The 22,049-nt window shown below is 41.0% G+C and overlaps 3 protein-coding genes across 3 annotated transcripts in view; 2 read left to right on the top strand and 1 right to left on the bottom strand.

The window, feature by feature from the left end:
- Positions 1 to 3,731, top strand: part of ngef (neuronal guanine nucleotide exchange factor) — a 36,120-nt gene extending 32,389 nt beyond the window's left edge. Inside the window, 6 exon segments of the mRNA XM_084065450.1 lie at positions 1,090 to 1,124; positions 1,127 to 1,168; positions 1,780 to 1,884; positions 2,435 to 2,519; positions 2,521 to 2,575; positions 2,577 to 3,731. Of these exon segments, the coding sequence (XP_083921576.1) occupies positions 1,090 to 1,124; positions 1,127 to 1,168; positions 1,780 to 1,884; positions 2,435 to 2,519; positions 2,521 to 2,575; positions 2,577 to 2,675 (421 nt within the window). The 3' untranslated portion in view covers positions 2,676 to 3,731.
- LOC311049831 (galectin-4-like) overlaps positions 1 to 22,049 on the bottom strand; it is a 459,606-nt gene that overhangs the window by 39,123 nt on the left and 398,434 nt on the right. The window lies entirely within an intron of this gene.
- Positions 7,001 to 8,011, top strand: LOC311050478 (nudC domain-containing protein 3-like; the record flags this gene model as incomplete). The annotated part of the gene is made up of 1 exon (XM_084064562.1): positions 7,001 to 8,011. The coding sequence occupies one exon, from the start codon at positions 7,001 to 7,003 to the stop codon at positions 8,009 to 8,011; it is 1,011 nt and encodes a 336-aa protein (XP_083920688.1).

Here is a 22,049-nt window from a genome sequence, read left to right as displayed (position 1 = left end):
ATAGCAGATCTACAATCTAATGTTTTATGATAAAATAATTTATATCTGCAAAGTAACTAGTTACTAAAGTTTTCAAATAATTGTAGTGGAGTAAAAGTACAATATTTGCCTACTCAATGTAATGGAGTAGAGGTAAAAGTACTGAAAATTGGAAATACTCCAGTAAAGTAAAAATACCTCAAAAAGTTTTACTTAAGTTAAGTACAGTACTTAAGTACATGTACTTAGTTACTTTACACCACTGCTTATTTCCAAGAAAAATAAGGGACACCCAGAAAAAGATGAAATCTTACTGTATACGTTTTATGTTTAGTGTTTGTATATCATATTAAGCACTTGAACCCCTGCATCCATATTCTGGGGGAACATCTACAAGCTCACAACGTGTCGCGTTGTGCGCTTGTAGATCAGTTACAACCTGTATTTTAGTATATGTACAGTATGAGCTGTTTGAACTTGTAAGATGTGTGTCATTGATTGATAAATAGAATTGCGCACTGGATCATGCTCCAAACGCTGTTTTTTTTAATTCATTTTACTTCCACCCTCGTAAATTCTGTTTTGTTCATGATTGATTCCCAAAAAATAAGGAACAAAGTGTGGACACGTCTTTTAGTTTCCACATAACCCATTCAATCCGGGACGCATCTCTGTAATTTTAATCTACAGATCTACAAGCTCATAGCGAGTGCCGCGCTATGAGCTTGTAGATCTGCTATTTATTTTTTTTATCGTGAAAATTTGTGCAAATCTTTAAAGCGAACATTACATATTTTGTTCCAGGGACCCCCCAGAAGCAAAGATTTGAGTCGCTTTAAAAAAGATGTATTCAGAGATTCGCAAAAATGTTCACGATTTTTCTAAAATAGCAGATGTACAAGCTCATAGCGTGTCACTCAGTGCAGCGCTATGAGCTGGTAGATCTGCTATTTTTGAATAGCCGAAGAAATCTAAAATGACAGAGATGCGTCCCCGGATTGAATGGGTTAAAGGGCACGATTCCGTATTTCAAGGACGTTTGGCACCCTGTATAGAAACAACCCAATAACTGGCTAGTATTGATCAATCCCAAACGTCTGGTATTGACAGGAGTGAAAAGCTGCGGTGGATTTGTGCCCTCACTCCCACCGGCGCACACGTTTTATGTCGACCAGCGCCCATCAACCAGGTGAGACACACAGGTCACCACACATTACAGTGGACAGTCCACTCCACAATCAGTGGTGGAAGAAGTACTCACAATTTTTGACTTAACCACGTAGACCATCATGGTTGAGCGCCGTCCCTCAGGGCTCCATCCTCGCTGAAGATAACCGATCGACGGTTGTGAGCTTGTCGATCTGATTTCCGAGCTTGTCGATCTGATGCTGGAGTTTAAGTGGTTCAGTAAAAGTAGCAATGCCACAATATAAAAAAATACTCTGTCACAAGTAAGGTCTGTATTCAAACTTTTACTTGAAAAAAAGTACAAAAGTATTGGCATCGAAATATATTTACTGTAAAGATTTGGCGGACCCCCTGTAGTAACTCTGAGGACCCCCTAGGGGTCCCGGACCCCCTGTTGAAGACCCCTGCTGTAAACTGGGAGAAAAAAAAAAACGTTTTTTTTCCTTTTTTTCAAAAGGGCACTTCTGGTCAAGAGGGCAAAGGGCAGGTGCTCTAGCGCCACCTAGAGTCTATCTGTGCACGTCCCTGCAGTCATCCATTGCATGTACAGTACTGTATCTGCAGATAGAAGTGCCTTGCTCTTCTGAATGCTAATTGTGTGGTATTTATCAGACTCTCCCCAGGTACAGTGCATTCAGTCATACTCATCTCAGGAACCAGATGAACTTTCAATTGAAATGGCTGACATTCTGAATATCCTGGAGAAAACAGATGACGGTGGGTAAACACTGTATTCTCTATTCTCTAAAAAGCACTTATACCCCACGTTGTTGACAGAGAGAGAGATCACACATGTATGTATGGGCATAAAAGGGACACAGGCAGACAGACCCTCATTCCAACTGCATACAGTCATACTAAACTACTGTATGTCAAAGAAAATAATGATATACTGTTGTAAAAAGCATCATGCTATACTGATACTGGTTTATACATAGGCCTACAAAAAAATATATATATTTTATAAATTAAACAGGTCATTAAAAACCTCATACTATATATCATTAAAGAAAAGTCATACCATACGATTAAATACGATTTGATTAAAAAAAGTATTACTAAATACTGTCTACAAACTGAAACTCGACAGAACATTTACTTTGACAAAAATGACTGCAATGATGTTTTGAAATCAAACCATCTATGATATGATTTGGATTCACTGTTCATTATTCAAATATTATACATGTGTGTTGGTGTCCTATGATGTCCACTTCTCCATCTCCATGTTGCTAAAGAGATTCCTTCTCTTCTTATCTCCCTCCAGGCTGGATGATGGGTGAGAGGCTCCACGATGGGGAGAGGGGCTGGTTCCCCACCCGAGTAGTAGAGATGATACAGAACAAGGAAGTCGGGCTCAAAACTGAGGGAGGTTCAGAGGATCCACCTGGCCCAGGGCGGGGGTGCTCCGAACTGGGGCCAGGATGGGCTACAGGGGGGCCAGCCGCAACCCAAAGACCTCCAGTTCTCTGGCACTTTTGGCAGATCAAGTGGAGGATGTGGAGTGAAACACTGAAGGAGAACGACGTGATAAATAAGGGCCGTATTCGTTAAGGGCAAAAATGAATGATTGCACGACTCCAGCCCTGGGATTACAACGAACCAAGCTCTCATTGTGCAGTGACATCACTCTGTTCGCTTTTCTTCGAGTGCCAGAGACTGGAATCTCGGGCATCTTGGAATTACAGTCAACGGAAAAAGAACTTGAAGAATTCTTGACTCCTCAAAACATGCATCCTTAATGTTAAATGAACTTCCATTGAAATCGTCTTACTGTATGTGGGCCAGTGTGGTCTGTGTCATGAAAAGTAGAACGAAGCTCAATTAGGCAAGGAGCTATGCATGACGGAACCGAAGAGAACCATGAAGGTTCTTGAGGAGATTAGCATGTGAATGTACTGTAACCACGCCTCAATTGCATGGGTGTATTGTATCTGAAAAAAACTGACGCGCTTTACTTGAGAATCAAATCCCTTTGAGAAATGACGTGTAAATCTCCTTGTGTAAAGCCATACTCAGAGGTAAAAAAAATACTGGTATTGAATGGAAATTAGACGGTGAATGTATCACAAATCTTTATTTAGTAACAAGTAATGCAACGGTCAAGGTTGTGTAACTGAAATGGGAATGATGAACATGGCTTTTGGGGCCGGATCCCACGCCAACTTTGATACACAACACAAGCACACGCACACGCGCGCACACACACACGCACGCGCACATACACACACGCGCGCAGACACACACGCACGCACACACACACACACACACACACACACACACACACACACACACACACACACACACACACACACACACAGCTGGGACAAATCCCGTGCAACCAGTTCAACACACAAACATGCCACACACCTGTTGCATGTGCACAAAATGTACCAGCACACTGGAATTGGACAGCACAATGAAAAAGCATGCCAGTGAAACCTGTGTGTATGAATATGTGTAAATGTGTACATTTTAAGCCTTCGATGTTCAAAGTGACAAGCTAATAATTTCTGAATAATTGTGTCATTTCATTTTGTAAGGAATAATTTATTGTTAATAAAAATGAATCAGAAATGTGCATAATTTATACTTTTGTATGGGACTGTCTTACATATATTAACTTTTTTCAATCTAGTTGAATAACACTAACCTTGAGGATGTCTGTAAACTAAATTGTGTCACAGTATTATTTTTTTAGTTTTTAGCAGACCCTCCGTTTTCTCTATTTTCATTTTAGGATTAAAACTAAAACATGGACAATGGGCCCGTTTTTCTATTTTCATCTTAGGTTGGTTTAAAACTAAAACATGGACAATGGGCCTGTTTTCTCTGTTTTCATCTTAGGTTGGTTTAAAACTAAAACATGGACAATGGGCCCGTTTTTCTATTTTCATCTTAGGTTGGTTTAAAACTAAAACATGGACAATGGGCCTGTTTTCTCTGTTTTCATCTTAGGTTGGTTTAAAACTAAAACATGGACAATGGGCCCGTTTTCTCTATTTTCATTTTAGGTTTAAAACTAAAACATGGACAATGGGACGTTTTCTCTATTTTCATTTTAGGTTTAAAACTAAAACATGGATAATGGGATGTTTTCTCTATTTTCATTTTAGGTTTAAAACTAAAACATGGACAATGGGACGTTTTCTCTATTTTCATTTTAGGTTTAAAACTAAAACATGGACAATGGGATGTTTTCTCTATTTTCATTTTAGGTTTAAAACTAAAACATGGATAATGGGCCCGTTTTCTCTATTTTCATTTTAGGATTAAAACTAAAACATGGACAATGGGCCCGTTTTCTCTATTTTCATTTTAGGTTTAAAACTAAAACATGGATAATGGGCCTGTTTCCTTGTTTTTCTCACTTTTCTTTTCTTTATCTTTAAATAATAATAAAAATAATAATAACAATTATTATTATTAGTAGTAGTATATTTAATTTCTATTTATTTTCTCCAGTATATACTGTAAAAGGAAATCTTGAAATGATAGAAAACAGTCTCGACCAAAAATACATCTATTTGCGTTCATAGACCAATTAATTGACCAAACAGTTTTTGAAACACTGCTGCCCCACAGTGTACATTTAAGGCAAAGTGTATGTACTGCAGAAGTGGACAGGGCTGGTTTCCCATGTCATCACAAAGTCATGCAAGGACCAGTCACTGTAATGCCTAGTCAGAAAGAAGCCATGCAATACTATACGTTGTCAAAAAGTGATTTGAATTGGAAGCCTAATGATTTGTGAATTTTACATAGGCTATTATGATTGTGTCTGCACAGTCAAAGATGAATTAATACTACAGCTCACTATGGCTGATGTGTCCACGTGAAACTGATTACACCTGGACACGATTATCATGTATTATCTAATCTATAGTATTTAATATATAAGCTATACCTTATTGATTTAGGTGGTTTCACTGCCTTCACTCTAGCACCACCATCTGGCTAAACTTTAAATTGTATATAACAGGTAATGTCATAATAAAGAATCCAAGTATTAGAGGACATCAACCAGGGGTGATCCTAGAATCTGTGGGGGACCCATAAACATTGAGCAAGAGATTGAACCCCTGACTGCTCCTGATGAGCAGGTTGGTGCCTTGCCTTGCATGGTTTCCTCCGCCATACGTGTGCGAATGTGTTTATCGTAGAATGGCTGTCCACATACATGTACTTAACATTGATTAAAATAAGACATTTATTAAAAATAAACAAAAAAAAAAACGTTTTCGAAACGTTTGCGAAACGATTCTAATTGGGGGCTTTTTAGACTCAAGTCAGCCTATACGCTTTTCTCAATAGTGACTGAGGACAATCTCCCAGCTTTTAAACCTTTTTATGTTAACTGATATAGCCTACAGTTGTTACATGTGATAGGGAACAATAATATTTGTTACATTTTCTGTTGCTTGCTGCTATATTTTTGGAGCTAAATCTGCTCCTTTTCTTGACAGGATATTTGCTTTCTCTGTACCTTTGGTCCGATTACGTAGGCAGTTGTTTTAATAGTCTCGCCCCTATTAATATGTTTTCATCGGTGAGGCGTGATTTCACGTTCTTATTATGGGTTTGACGAGCTGACCGGTGGCAGCGGTTCACTTGCGTTTCTTGGTTCTCTCATCTTGTTTCATAACCTCCATACTGTAGGTTATTGAAACATTACAAAATTGGGGGAAATGCAAACTTACTGCAGAACTACAGTGACAGTCACATCTTGTGTGTGCGGAAGAGAGGAGAAACCAGGCAAGCAGCAGTGACACGGACATACTGTAAATCAGCAGAAGAACAAAGTGTCTGGGATTAAAGCCACAGCTGTGGCTGGCTTCGGGAGCTCACAGATAGGGAAGAGAGCCTAGAATAGACACTCATCTGTGGCAGCTTGTTTGTAAAGAATGTATACATTTTCGGCATGTAAATATGCCATGCAGTTGCTCATTCTTTACTAATTTAACACCTTCAACTGCTGATTCAAAACTTTGATTCCAACATTTTCATCTTCCTCCCTACAGTAGCGCGAAGTATCTGCGTATGTGTGTCCCTTATATGGAGTTCCGTGTCAGGCATTCCCAAATATGGAGTCAAGGTCAGCCTATGACTTCAGTACTACGACGTCATATTGATGGTCAGTTACTCTATACATGGGGATTTGGGTTTTATAGATATTTTTGGAGATTAGCTGATCCGACCGACTTCCCATAAGGCGCATCACTCCCTCGGGTTCTCTGTGATGCGCGCACCTAGTTCGAAGTCGGTTGGGCCATATATAGGTATAGCGGTTGGATCGGAGTTTCTGGAGAACTCGATCTCTATAATACAGTATGCCTATGGGCCTATCAGTGGGATCTGTGTTTCTGGACAACTGGCAATCCAACCGACTCAAGGCCGGACACGGCAATCCCTCTGGTGTTCGACGACGCGTTCCGAGATATCTCGAAAAGCGAGATACGTCTGCAGTTCACGTATCTGATACGTGAACTGCAGAGACAGAGATTTTCCACATTATAGTAGGATAAAAGGGACAGGGATCGACACATACATAGATCTCCATATGATGGTCATACAAGTGACACAGACAAACAGATGGTACACTGGTTACCGTTATAACCATATATGGCTTTGGCTGAGAGGCTATGTCACGCCTTGTAGGCAGCCTGACTGGTACTTAAACTGTGAAGTGGTTAGATTGTTGTCACTCTGTTCAAACTACTGATTTGTAAACAGTTCGGAGCTCTATTCAGCAAAGGTATTATTACTTCTGCAAATCCTATTAGTCATAAACAATCATTTCTTTTTGAAATATCGTTTACAGTGCTAACTTGCAATGGCGCCGCCCCTGGAAAAGACAGACATGTACGACAACGCTTTGTTCGGCATCTTGCAGAATGTTGGAAATGTACAGGATTTTCTACAGATCTATTTTGGGTTTCTGTATCGCAAGACAGACTTCTACCGGACTTCAAGTCCCAATGGTGCGGCAGAGAAGATGGCCCTCAAGAAATTCAAGAAATTTGAACAGATTGCGGAGAAGGACAGAAGTAAACAACGGATGAAAAAAAAGGAAAGCAAAGCTGTTCCTCCTCCAGCAGCTCAAGAGCTTGAGTGTGCACAGCAGCAGAAGGAGACATTGGAACAGAATGCTACGGATGCCCAGACCGCCATGGAGTCCTCCACGGTGTCGAGCAGCGGTCCTGCCCAGCCATCACAACAGGGAGACCAGGCAACTGCAGCCAGCACCAGCTCAGCAGAATTGGATGAGCAGATGCAATTTCAGTCTAACCCAGAAAGTTATAATGGGGCTGTGAGGGACACCTACTGCTGGTCTCAAGACTCTGCAGATATGGAAGTACGCGTAAATGTCCCTGAAACGATTGTCAGGGGCAGACAGGTGGTGGTTAGCATCCAGACCGGCAGTGTACGTGTCTGCGTGAGGGATGGAGCAGAAGAGAGGGTAATGATGGAGGGAGAGTTTACGGAAAAGATTAACGCCGAAGACTCACTGTGGAACCTTGAACCTGGACGCTGCGTTGTTCTATCACTCAGTAAGTGTGGAGAGATCTGGTGGAAAGCACTACTGAAAGGAGAACCGGAGATTGACATCAGCAAGATTAATTGTGAGCGCCCCCCAGTCATTGATGAAGAGGAGCTTGCCACTATGGACAAACCTAAATCTGACAACAAGCAGAAGCTACAGGGCAAGCCGCTAACAAGCCAGGAAATGGAGGTGCACAAGATGCTGCAAATGGGCTGGGATGCTGAAGATTCACCATTTAGAGGGCAGCAGTTTGACCCCTCATTGTTTAACATCCAAAACACAAAGACACTGGATAAGTAAGATTGCTGATTTGTAAAACTGACCTCAATTACAACTGTACTTGGACCGCTTTTCTCCATCTGCACCAAATCCACTCTGCTGTTTTTGTTCCCCCCAGAATAGGCATGCTGGGGTTCAAGTGGTTAGGAATGGTAGCCTGACTTATTTGGATATACTGTACATTAACCTGGTAGGGAAAGGAGTGATGAAGAGGAAGAAGGGGATGAACTTAAAGGAAAAACTAAAATAAACCAAAAGAAACACAATGTCTGTTGCTCTTCAAGTAGTATTAATTAGTTTTTCTTTTACTGCTTTAAAAAATATATAATATAGGTTTTATTTGAGTAGCAACACTTTTTTTTAAGGACGAACAACATGGAACAGATATGATAGATATAAAAAAAGAAATATAACAAATAATATATTTTTAAAAAGTAAGATGAGAGCAAACAATAAGAGATGGCTATGTGCTGATTAGCTCCCTGATATCCTCAAATGCTGCCTTTCTGACTATTTTTTTTTTAACCCATTCCAATTTAGTTCTTAGTTTTATTAGGATAGGAGAGTGGAGAGAGGGCGGGAAGGGGAGACACGTGAGGACATGACACCAGGAGGTCTAATTCAAACCGGGTCCTCGCAACACACAAAGATCTCAGTACACTACTAACTGCTTGAGCTACAGTGTTATTGAAGTTAGTCATGGTTGTACAATTATAAAAGTGAAAAAGAAAAAAAAAAGCTTAGAGCACAACTACATCCAATTAAGTTGTGTCAGAGGAACAACCGACTATAGTCTTTACAGATGCCAAGGAGCCCTCCACTACAGTATTTGTGGAGGGAATTCTCAAGAGAGTACCTGAAGAACAGAGGGCGCTCGGCAAAGATGAAGTTACAGGAGGGAAAAACTCAGACCCCATCTACCATCTACAGTTGCTGCGGCTTTCAGCATTGATGTGATACAGCATGTTATCTTTGAGCAGTTAGCTGCAGACTGAGGCAGACCCTCTCCAGCCCATCCCTGAAGCCTCAAGACTCTGTTAAGCATCGCCAACCATGAACAACAGGCCATGCAAGCGATAACAGGGAGAGGGAAGAAGGAGCACGCTATTTTTGCTATTTGCTCTAGGCTGAAGTATATATGGCTTAAATGGTCAATACTGCCCACCCTGTGGGTATTGTGGATTAACAGCAATGGATGTTTGCTGTGGAGTGGGAGTTTGAAATATCAATTCCTCACCAGGGCATGCAAAGGCCAATAGAAATGTGGAAACCGCTGGAGATATCCCAAAGCGCACGTATGCAGGAAAGCGCTTCAGGACAGCAAGGATGCCCATGGAATGCGATGCAATAGTGAAACTTTTTTTTTTTTTAATAGCGTTGCACCTAATGGGGGAGCCGAGCAGTGGTATACCCCTCCATGAGGTGCACTATTCACTACAAAATCCAGGTGCAGAATAAATGAAAACACCAACAACCAAAACACTACAACACAACAAGTCCACGTTAGCCTCAACCTCCAAAACCAGAATTGCAAAGCAGCAGTGTTACAAAGAAAAAGTGTATTCGCAATTACAGGTCCTGTATGACTGTAAACTGCACAGCGGGCAGTGTTAAATAAAGCCACGTCTTGCCTGGCATCAAATGTAGCCAATGGAACGTCTACCATGGTACTGCAAATGCATTGCAGTGCCAAGTTCTTGTATGTCATGTGTCTTTATCTCTGCCAGGGAAAAGTGTGTGTAGAGGCTTTGCAAGATTTACCAGCAGGCAGAGGAAATCAAGTTACTGAAAAAAGAAGCTTTTTTTTAATTCATCTCAGATCCACTGTACCACCGATCAGTCTTGGCCCAAATATGGTGCCAGGAGTCCATATTTGGAGGTAAATTTAACCACTAGACAGGTGCCGGCCTACGCAAGTTGGATATGCATGCCCCACTCAATACCCAATATCCAGTTATACCCGTGTCAGAGTACCCGTTGTACCCGTCTGTCTGTCTGTCTGTCTGTGTCTCTGCCCATAGTGGGGTTCTGTCCCGGGCATGCCCAAATATGGAGTCTAAGCCAGTGATGCAAGCACTATGACATTATATTGATGACGTCAGGGTTCTCTATAAATGGGGATTTCCATATTTTGTAGATCCACTGATCCTACCGACTTACCACTTAAAAAAGGGACAAATACAGCCAGATACAGAGATATCCACAGTATATGGGCATAAACAGGACACAGCCAGACAGACAGATACAGAAATCTCCATATATGGGCATAAGATGCACACAGACAGGCCTGTTCCTGTCATGGGTACTCTGACAATAGGTACAATGGGTATTGCATAACCATGTGGGGCATGCGTTCCAACTTGTATTATACAACAGGTAGTTCCGACCAAGCAATCTGATTGGTTGAAATAGCTATCTAGGCGTGCTTCAAAACAGCATGATAGCACTGGCCTAATCACATTAATAAATCACTCCGCACTGCAGTCCGCACCTGATTAGACCAAATATGGCACAGCTGTGCTGTGACGTCACGCTGTCCCATGGTAGCAAAACAAACAGACAGTAGCCTGACCCACCGCCGCCACCGGTGAACAAACAGCTATGCAAAATGGACTATGTATGCGAAAATAGCCGATCTACAAGTTCACAACGCGACGCATTGTCAGCTTGTAGATCAGCTATTTTGGCCACGTGACACAGTCGTACGACGGAGCATATAGCCTACTGGAATCAGCTGTGTTGATGAGACGGTGCCTCAGAGTGCTGCTACAGGGACTATTTAATGTCTCAGTCAAATAAACTCTTCTCTTTACAGGGAAACGGATAATAGCGAAACATTTTTATTATGAATTGCCCCACAATATGAAGGGAGCAAAGCGTTAATCCGACAGACCTTTTCTCCGACTATGTGGCATCCGCGTGCGGTTAGGGTTAGGGTGCGGGTTTGGTTCGGGTTTAGTATTGAAACGTCGGAGCGCTGCGCTGTCGGACTAACGTACTGCACCCCAATATGAATACATTTGGATGTGTTTTGTTGGTAACTGTTGTATAATCGCAATATTACACTCGAGGGTGTGCTTTACCTACATTATTGGCACTTCAGTGATGCTTGCGGATCTCGGCTCCGCCTCGTTCCTGACCGCATCACTGGCGTGCCAATAATGACGGTAAAGCACACCCTCTCGTGTAATATTGCTTAATTGTTCCCGAGTAGGCCAGCATCCAACTGGCACTGTTCTAGTTAGTAAAGTAAGTAGAAGTAGCTTAAATACTCACTACGAAATGATGAGGCCCATGATGCGACAGATCTGAAAGGCAGGTTCCAGTGGTAACTGAGACTGAAGAGAAGAAAAACAAGGTTGAAGCCTAAGGCTCACCTCTCCAGATGTGTTCAGTGAGCTCTACTCCCAAATGACAGATTGTTTTTTGGTTTTTTTTAGGTAGTGGGTCTAATGCAAAGGTTAAGAGATTGTTTTATTTATGAATTGATTTAACACTGCCTGAGTTTTGGAGCTTGCAGTGTACAAACGATTTAGCATCAACATATACTTTGAGACCAAAAGTACTCAAATGTTCAGAAAATAGCAGATCTACAAGCTCATATTGCGTCTACATTGTAGATCGGCTGAGTATGGTTACTTTAGGTTTTGTATTTCGTATATCTGTCATATGCTGTAATTGTAGTGGAGTAGAAGTAACAAAAATGGAAAGGAAAATAAAAGTACCTCAACATTAAACTGTGCATTGTATAAGCACTTGCATAGCGCTTTAGTAAATATACTGTAGTTACTTTGCAGCACCACAGAGCAGCCAATGACTGACAAGCTAGCTAACACCAGGTGTACTGATTGCTAAAGTGCTAGAGTGAAGAGAGACATACGTTTATATTAATGGTCTTAACTTTAAATGTATACATCACACAGCTTAGACCTTTGAATTAAATTGGAGAGCAGACCTGTGCGAACTTGGTGATGTAAAAAACATATCATAATGACTTTACGAAAAACATGGGGGCATTTCTCATCTCAAGTGAAAGAAAAAGGGGTTTTCAGTTGAAATAACATTGACTTTGCCATAGACTTTTTGGGGTGTTTAAAGTTAAATATTTCAAAAACTACAGATTATTTCAAAAAGAAAAGTACAAGCACACATGTCCACAGTAAACTGGATTTTTTACATTTTGAATTGAGTTTCTAAGTGAAAGTATGTGGGAGTAGTTAGGTGCCATACTTTTGGGAGAGAAAGAAATATTGTAGAACATCAATAGTGCGCTCGCTGCTATGGGATCAGATCACTGCCTTTAGTCATAACTTAAAATAAAGGTGTCAGAACCTTGAAAACCTTTTTTGCAATACTGAAAACTCGTTTCGAATCTCAGATTTTTCTTTTTAATCTCTGAAAAAATTGTTGAATCTTAGAAAAAAGTGTTGATAGGCCGATTTTTTTTTCCAAACGTTTCAAATTTGTCACAAACACACTTTCAGAATATGCATTTTGGCACTGTTCTCCCTGGGTATTATTTTGTTTTCCATGTTTGTAACCTTGTAGACTCCTGACTTAAAATAAAGGGTTCAAAAGGCTTGAAAATGATTTGCAAGACTGAAAACTCGGTGTGAATCTTTGAAAATATTTATGAATCTTTGAAACATTTTTTGATAGGCTGAAAGTGTTTCTCAAATCTCTGCAAACACATTTTATAGTGTTTCGTCAACACCTTTTCAGAGTTTCAAATTGGTCCCAAACACACTTTCAGAATATGCATTTTGGCACTGTTCTCCTTGGGTATTATTTTGTTTTCCATGTCTGAAACCTTTTAAATGGGAATCGTTTTTGAAACTAGCAACTTTATTGTTGGTTAAATTTTGAAACTGTGATTCAGCGTCACACACACAGCAACACACTCTCCTCAAATCTCTGAACACACACACTCTTGATGACCTTCTGAAGTTTTGGACTGGCTGGGAGGTCCTCCCTGGGCCTGCGGTGCTCATAGTGGAGGTCATGAGTGGGCAGTTCCCACTCATGCTTCGAGACCCTCCGTCTCCCAGGCCATTTCAAGACTTATGAAGATTTTGAAAAGGCTCTCCAAGCATCCATCAGCACAGTCAACACTGGTTTTGGAATGCAAATGAAAATGCTGTCTCCTGGTTGCTCTTAATGTCATCATTCCTTCTGATTTAAGCAATGCTTTTATTTTTTTTTAAACACCGCCTGGTGTATTTTGTAATCCAGTTCCCCCTGTCTCAAGCCTTACAGGTGGAAGGTTACAAACCCAACGTGCTGGTATAGTCTCATCTCAATGTATTAATTACAACACATCACTCGCTGCCTAAGGACTCCTTCCCAAAGCACATGTGTTTTTGCCTGGCTTTAACAGGACAGTTTCTCTCTTTCTCTGATCTGTTTATTTACCTATTGTAAGGCTAACACTTGAACTTCAACAGACAGGAACATGGTACTGGTCCCTTGTTTACAATCAGATGCACTTTAGGGGAAAGATGTTTTTTATGTTCTCTTATCTGTTTATTTCCCTTTTACTGTTGCCTTGTTTACAAACTGTTGAAAACCCTCGGCAGATTTATTTTAAGCGAAGTGAGATAAAAAGAGAACCCGCCGAACGTAGTGAATCAGGCTGGATCCCAGGCTACTGTTGTTAATACACTTTAGGGTAAAGATGTTATGGATCTGGAATGGTGCATAGCAGTGACGGACATTTTCTGGTTCCATCGTTCCAGACCCCATTCACTCATAGAGATTTCCAAAAATATTTATATCAATTAATTTAAGCCTATAATCAAGCCATCCAGGATCCTGGTGAATCATGACCATAAAAGGTTTGATTCTGTGAAGAAGGGGAAAAAATGTATATATTATTTTTTTCCCTCTTATTCACAGAATCAAATGTGACAGTTTGACTTAATAAATACTTAACAGGTGTAAGATTTCCATGAGCTTTATTGTTTTATCTTATTATTCAATCTGGATAAACTCAGAAGCCACCAATATGCAGGGAGTGGGAGGGAGTGGTGAGGGGGAGTTGGACCCGGGGAAGAGAGTATGCTCATTCCTTCGGCCTAGACACCACTTCTTCCTGGTCAGCCTAAGGCAGAACGGGAAACCATGATCATGATGGCTACACGGTGTTTGGAGACAACTTTGGTGCCAGTCAGCATGTCTGGACTCTGGATCTGGACACTCTGGTTTGGCTGGAGTTCGAAGACCAGCTGGCTGCCGGCGTTGTAGCTCCGACCCCCGTACTTCACCTTGCCAGTTAGGGTGATCTTTATCAGATTTTTCTCGTTCCCATTCTTAATGGTGAACGTTTTGCCTGGTGAAGAGATGACCGTTTTCCAATGAGTCACCGTAGTCACTGGAAGACACAAGATCAGACACTGATGTTAAATAATCGCAATTCAGTCAGATAACTCACAAATAGTTCGAGATCATTAATAGCTTGAGAAAGTTTTTATTCATAAAATGTAAATACAAGTGTGAATATTATATTTGATCAGGTTTCAGGCGTTCAGGCTCTTCTATAAATTACTCCCTGCTGAGCACATTAGCAGACAATCATTTAAGAGCAGGGAGATATACATCCATAACACACCCCCCAGGGGAAAACAGAACCCTTAGGAAAAGCAGAGCCTACTGGTGTTGCTCGGATGGTGGTGGGAGCAAACAAAGCACAATACTACAACATTCAGCGGCAGCACTGATAGCAAGAGTGAGCTTAAGAAGACCGCCAATTTGGTCAGCTGCTTGACACGTCAAATACAACATGGGCCACATTGTATTGGACCAATCATGATGCTGTGTTTGTAAAAAAGACAAGTAAAACTAAAACAAACAAACAAAAAAGTATGAATGTTTGCTTATTTGGATGGCTTACCTTTATAACCTACACAAAACGGCAAGCCACCCCTGATCTGACACACCTGAGGAGCACTGCACACCACATTGTTGCAGCTCAGAGTTATGCCTAGAAAATGAAAAAAGAAGATGAAATAAAAAAGGTCAACAACAATTTGACTTATGATATTATGCATTATGCATATGTATTATGCATAATACTGTCAGGTATCAGATCTGTAATGTATACAACTTGAATGCATTCAGTTAACATGCCAGGATGTTTGTAGATGTAGCCGATGGTGATGAACACGCGGTGTTGGGAGACAATTTTGGTGTTAGTCAGCACATCAGCGCTGTGGATCTGGACAATCTGGTATGGCTGGAGCTGGAAGGCCAGATGGCTGCCAGCGTTGTAGACCCGACCCATGAATGTCAGCTTGGCAGTGGGAACGATCTGTATTTGGTTTTTCTCTTTACCGTTGGCAATGTAGAACTGTTTGGTTGGTGTAGGGACGACTGTGCGCCAGGAAGTCACCACAGTGACTGGCAGAAAAAGGAAAGAATAGACAATGATGTTAAGGAATCATTATCATTTGTGACTGTATTTCATAAATCGAGTACGATTTCATATGAAAGCAGAGAATCAAAGCAAAAACTAGAAAAAGTGCTCCTCGGAGCACAAGTCTCCGCCAGGACAGGTAGGTTATTATGGCCTCCTGGTGGCGCTATAATAGGGCAATGTGAAAATGGTGCCATTTATTCTTAGGTCTTTCACGGCAATCAGTACTTTATTCATGATTTGAGGCATTTTGTTCCAAAAATGTGGTTTGCTAAATTAGACCTGCTGGTGGCGCTATAACAGGCCAATGTGAAAAGGGTGGCATTTCTTCCTCGGCCTAGTGGGAATGTGTGTGCCAAATTTCACGGAAATCGTATACTGCGTTCATGATTTGAGGAAATTTGTTCAAAACGGACCTATCCAGCAAGCTTTGGAAGCCAATGTTAGCCAAGTAGGATGGAATATGAAATATCGGACACATCCATCTTGACCACGTGACTATACTGTGTACTGATTTGCGAGATTTTTGGACAGAATCTGAAGGAGTAAGAGCAAAAAAAATTGTTTTACAAAAGTCAGCCTCCTGGTGGCGCTCTATAAGGCATATCTGAAAAATGCAGGGCAAAGGTTTTTCCTTGGCCTCTAGGGAGTGTGCGTGCAAAGTTTGACGCCGATCGGTGCAGTTATAGCTAAAAACGCAAATCGGCCTGTTATAGCGCCACCATGAGGCTGATTTGAAAGTTTTCAAGTGGAATGTCTTCCTGGGCAAAGTGGGAATCTATGTGGAAAACGTCACGGAAACCGCATGCTGCGTTCATGCTTTGAGGCATTTTGTTCAAAACGAACCAATCCTGCAAAGTTTGGAAGCCAATCTTAGCCAATCAGGATGGTATATGGAAAATCGGACAGATCCGTGTTGATCACATGACCATAGAGATACTGTGTACCGATTTGCGTGTTTTTTGGACAAAATCTGTAGGAGTAATATCAAAAAATGTGTTTTACAAAAGTCGGCCTCATGGTGGAGCTATGACAGGCTGATCTGAAAAATGTGGGGCAGAGGTTCTGCTGTGGCATCCAGGGAGTGTGTGTGCGCAGTTTCACAGCAACCGGGCCAACGGTGGTGGAGATTAGCTGGTCACAGACAGAAGGACGGACGGACGGACGGACGGACGGACACACGGACACACGGACAGACGGCCAGGGGGAAAACATACTCTCTCGCCATGCCTTTCGGCCTGACGGAGACAATAATGAGATGATGATTAATTAGACTGAACCTCCAGTTTAGAAAACAACGCTAATAGAATGTGTTACATTTAACATCACTCAGTCTGAGGAGGAAAAACCCTCTGAAATGCAGTGATTCACAGTTCTATAGGCTACAATCCCAGGTCACATTGAGTGAAGAAAGTTGTCTTTATTTTGTAGTGCCTGGGCTTCTTTCTATTCTGTCTCTCTTCGATCAGAAGAACAAAAATAATAATAAACCCTGCTGGAACAGATTTATTTTATCGTTGTTTTGTGGTTAATCATTGATTTATTTGGCATGATATGGAACATGGACAAAAAGAGTAATGGTTCCATTCAAAATTATGAAGGCATCGAACATAGACATTACCGCGATCAGTCGTGATCGGCCAACGTTGTCTACAAGTAAATTAGCATGTTGCCATTTGTTGTTGCTAAGGGGTCCAGAGATATAATACATTATTTGCTTTCATGCATTTATTTAAAGCGGCACAATGCAACTTTTTTAATAAAAATGTAATTTTGTCCAATCTGTATGGTAGAGTATGTTAATACAATACAACTTCTACAATTGGGGTGGTTTTGTCTTCCTTCTCTTCTATTGAGACATTTAGATCAAAGGTCATGTCTCACCTAGACAGAGGATCTGACTTGAATTTCAGGTCAAGATTCAATTTATCCCCTGAGCAAGCAGGCAGACTCTAGTAGCTCAATGGTAAAAATGTCAGGACTTGCGCAGGAAACTGAGTTCAAATCCGGGGTAGAAGAGGAAAGTTACATAGTGCAGCTTGTTGATTTAAGCTCTGACATTTATGTCAAGCATAGTCTAGTATTTCTGGATTCCCACTGCGCCATTAACTCATTTTGGATGGCAAAAACATTTTGTGACTTTTTTCTACTCTGCTGAAAACACAGTCTGCCTGGGAAGGTTCAACAACCTCCATCAAAATGGGTCACATTTAAGTTAAATGTAAGACACAAAACCCAATTTCTTTTCCAATTAATATACCTATTTTGTGCCAAAAGAAGACAACAAAATAAAGATTTAAAGGATGACAAGAAACAACTTGTTCCTTGCTATCTTTTATCGTATTTTCAGCACATACAGTGACACTAGTCCCTCAAGCCAGACTATCTCTTCAATAATCTTCGAATGCTACAGAGAGTCTGTCAGAGTCAAGGCGGGACATGTGCTTTATTTTTTATTAATTTTCAGGGCTTCTGAAGTATAAACTGATAGGCGGTAACATTAGAAAATTGTGGGAGACAACATGTCTGAAGATACTAACAGAACAAAGACAAGTTTTAAAAAAGGCATGAATGTTAGCTTGTAATAACTGGAATAAATGGATTACCTTTTTGAACACAGTACGGGAGGCCACCCTTCATCTGACACACCTGAGGGGCAGTGCACACCATGTTGCTGCAGCTCAGAGTTATGCCTAGAAATTCCAAAAGAAAAAAAGCTATAGTCAACAACAATTTTACATATGATGACTATGTTATTATGCATAATTTTGTCAGGTATCGGACTTGAACTTATGCAAATTGAACGCATTCAGTTGACATGCCAGGATGTTTGTAGATGTAGCCGATGGTGATGAACACGCGGTGTTGGGAGACAACTTTGGTGTTAGTCAGCAAGCCAGTGCTGAGGATCTGGACAATCTGGTATGGCTGGAGCTGGAAGACCAGCTGGCTGCCAGCGTTGTAGACCCGACCCCCGAACGTCAGCTTGCCAGTTGGGAAGATCTGTATTCGGTTTTGCTCCTTCCCGTTGGCAATGTAGAACTGTTTGGTTGGTGTAGGGATGACTGTGCGCCACAAAGGCAACAAAGCGACTGGCAGAAAAATAAAATAAATAAATAGACACTGGTGTTAAAGAATCACAATGATTTAAGTTGTACAAATGTAAGAAATAAGAAACCAAACCAACAATTTCTTGTATAATTAATCTGGCTATTTTATGCCAAGAGAAGACAACATCAACAATCAACAAAAAGCGCTAAAAGATTTGCAGGATGACATAAACTGCTTGTTCCTTGTGATCGCATTTGCAGCACAATGAAACATGACTCTAGTCTCTCAAGCCAGACTAGCTCTTCAGCAATCTTCAAATGCTACAGAGAAGATTGTAACCCCCCCGACCCCCCCCCCCCCACCCCCGTAAAAGTTAGGATCGAGGTTATTCAACCATTCATGATGAGGTGTTCATGAAAATGTCTTTCACATGAATTGAATTTCCTTTCCTGATAAGAATCTGACTATGCTTTGACCAATTTGGTTTGATGTATGATAGGAGTTATTTGTACGATTGCACAGGTTAAATAGAAAGGGGGCGGTTGGGTAGGGTACGAGACTTTGCCCCAGGTGAAGGAGTTGAAGTATCTCAGGATCTTCACCGAGTGAGGTGGAGGACGGAGCAAGAGATCAGCCGGAGAATCTGAGCAGCAGGAGTGGTGTTGCAGTCACTGTCCTGCACTGTTGTGATGAAAAAAAAGGCCCCTATTGGGAGGAGACCCAATGGCAGAGCAAGGAGAAGATGGGGGGATTATATCTCAACACTGGCCTTGGAACGCCTAAGGATCCCCCAGGAGGAAGTTGCTAATGTTGCTCGGGAGTGGGTAGTCTGGAGCTCTCTGCTGGATCTGTTGCTCCTGCGACCTGATTCCGGATAAGGGGTTATAGAGATAAGGGGTTGAAGATGGATGGATGGATGGATGGATGGATGGATGGGGGCGGGACAGGACATGAGCTTTACTCATTTTCAGAGCTTCTTAAGCACAAACTGATTGGCGGAAGCATTTGAGAATCATGGGAGACAACATCTCAGTCTCAAGAGACTGATATGATACCCAAGAAAAGTTTTTTAAAAAAAGGCATGAATGGTTACTTATAACAGATGGACTACCTTGCCGAATACAGTAGGGGATGCCACCCTTCATCTGACACACATGATTAGTACTACACCTCACATTGGTGCAGCTCAGAGATACAATGCCTAGAAAATCCAAAAGAAGAAAAAACTATGGTCAACAACAATCTGACATATGAAGATTATTGTATTATGTATAATAATGTCAGGTATCTGATCTGTAACTAATATGTAACTTGAATGCATTTAGTTGACATGCCAGGATTTATGTAGGTGTGTCCGATGGTGACGAATATGGGATGTTGGGAGACAACTTTGGTGCCAGACATTACGTCCATGCTCTGGATAAAGACAATCTGGTATGGCTGGAGGTCGATGTCCAGCCGACTGCCGCTGTTGTAGACCCGACCCCCGAACATCACCTTGCCAATTGGGAAGACCTGTATTTGGTTTCTCTCCTTCCCATTGGAAATGTAGAACTCTTTGGGTTTGGCGCTCATGCCATTGCCCGATGTAGGGATAAGGTGCACTTTGAGCCACTCAAAGCCTGATAGAAAAGAATTGTGACAATGATGTTAAAGAATCACAATCATTTTCAAGTTGCCCAAACGTAAGAAATTGGACACAGCTAACTACTTTTAAATATCATGAACAGAAAACCTGTCAAAATGATTAAAAAAAATCATCAATGTTGTGCCAAGACAACCAATCAACAAAGATTCACAGGTTGACAAAAAAAACACCTGTATCGTGTTTCCTTAGATCACATTTGCTTCAGAAATAAAGAACATGACACTAGTCCCACAAGTCAGACTATCTATTCCATAACCTTCAACTGCTACAGAGTCTGTAATTGCATCCAATAAAAATTGCAAGCAGGAAGCTTTCATCTGTTCTCTAGACAGGAAGGGACTAATGCCAACGTGGTGTTCGTGGAAATTTATTTCAAAACATCTTAAAAATAACTGCTTACAATTGTATTTCTGCTATGCAGGTACTAAGACTGCTGTGACTAATTTGGTTTCCAATAGAAGTTACTTACGTGACTGCCCATAGTCATAGGGGGTCATGTCAGGCACATGTCAGTCATTACACAAAAGAGTTAATTAAGATGTCAAAAAATTAAGCATGAATGTTTGCTTATAACAGATGAATTACCTTTTTTAACCACACAGGATGGTAAGGCATCCTTCATCTGGCACACCTGATGAGCACCGCACCTCAAATTGGTGCAGCTCAGAGATACAATGCCTTGAACATCCAAAAGAAGAAAAAGCTATGGTCAACAACAATCTGACATACGAAGATTATTGTATTATGTATAATAATGTCAGGTATCTGATCTGTAACTAATATGTAACTTGAATGCATTTAGTTGACATGCCAGGATTTATGTAGGTGTGTCCGATGGTGACGAATATGGGATGTTGGGAGACAACTTTGGTGCCAGACATTACGTCCATGCTCTGGATAAAGACAATCTGGTATGGCTGGAGGTCGATGTCCAGCCGACTGCCGCTGTTGTAGACCCGACCCCCGAACATCACCTTGCCAAGTGGGAAGATCTGTATTTGGTTTCTCTCCTTCCCATTGGAAATGTAGAACTCTTTGGGTTTGGCGCTCATGCCAATGCCCGATGTAGGGATAAGGTGCACTTTGAGCCACTCAAAGCCTGATAGAAAAGAATTGTGACACTGGTGTTAAAGAATCACAATCATTTTCAAGTTGCCCAAATGTAAGAAATTGGACACAGCTAACTACTTTTAAAAATCATATAAAAAGAAAACCTGTCACAATGATTAGAAAATTCATCAGTTGTGCCAAGACGACCAATCAAAAAAGATTCACAGGTTGACAAAAAAAACAACACCTGTATAATGTTTCCTTAGATCACATTTGCTTCAGAAATAAAGAACATGACACTAGTCCCACAAGTCAGACTATCTCTTCCACAACCTTCAACTGCTACAGAGTCTGTAATTGCATCCAATAAAAATTGCAAGCAGGAAGCTTTCATCTGTTCTCTAGACAGGAAGGGACTAATACCAACGTGGTGTTCGTGGAAATTTATTTCAAAACATCTTCAAAATAACTGCTTACAATTGTATTTCTGCTATGCAGGTGCTAAGACTGCTTTGACTAATTTGGTTTCCAATAGAAGTTACTTACGTGACTGCCCATAGTCATAGAGGGTCATGTCAGGCACATGTCAGTCATTACACAAAAGAGTTAATAAAGATGTCAAAAAATTAAGCATGAATGTTTGCTTATAACAGATGAATTACCTTTTTTAACCACACAGGATGGTAAGGCATCCTTCATCTGACACACCTGATGAGTACCGCACCTCAAATTGGTGCAGCTCAGAGATACAATGCCTAGAAAATCCAAAAGAAGAAAAAACTATGGTCAACAACACTCTGACATATGAAGATTATTGTATTATGTATAATAATGTCAGGTATCTGATCTGTAACTAATATGTAACTTGAATGCATTTAGTTGACATGCCAGGATTTATG

The sequence above is a fragment of the Gymnoscopelus microlampas genome, assembly GCF_963454915.1.
Source record: "Gymnoscopelus microlampas genome assembly, chromosome: 8".
In the NCBI taxonomy this organism is placed as follows: domain Eukaryota; kingdom Metazoa; phylum Chordata; class Actinopteri; order Myctophiformes; family Myctophidae; genus Gymnoscopelus; species Gymnoscopelus microlampas.
Note: the sequence above shows the minus strand (reverse complement) of the source record. Positions and strands in the feature narration are given on the sequence as shown.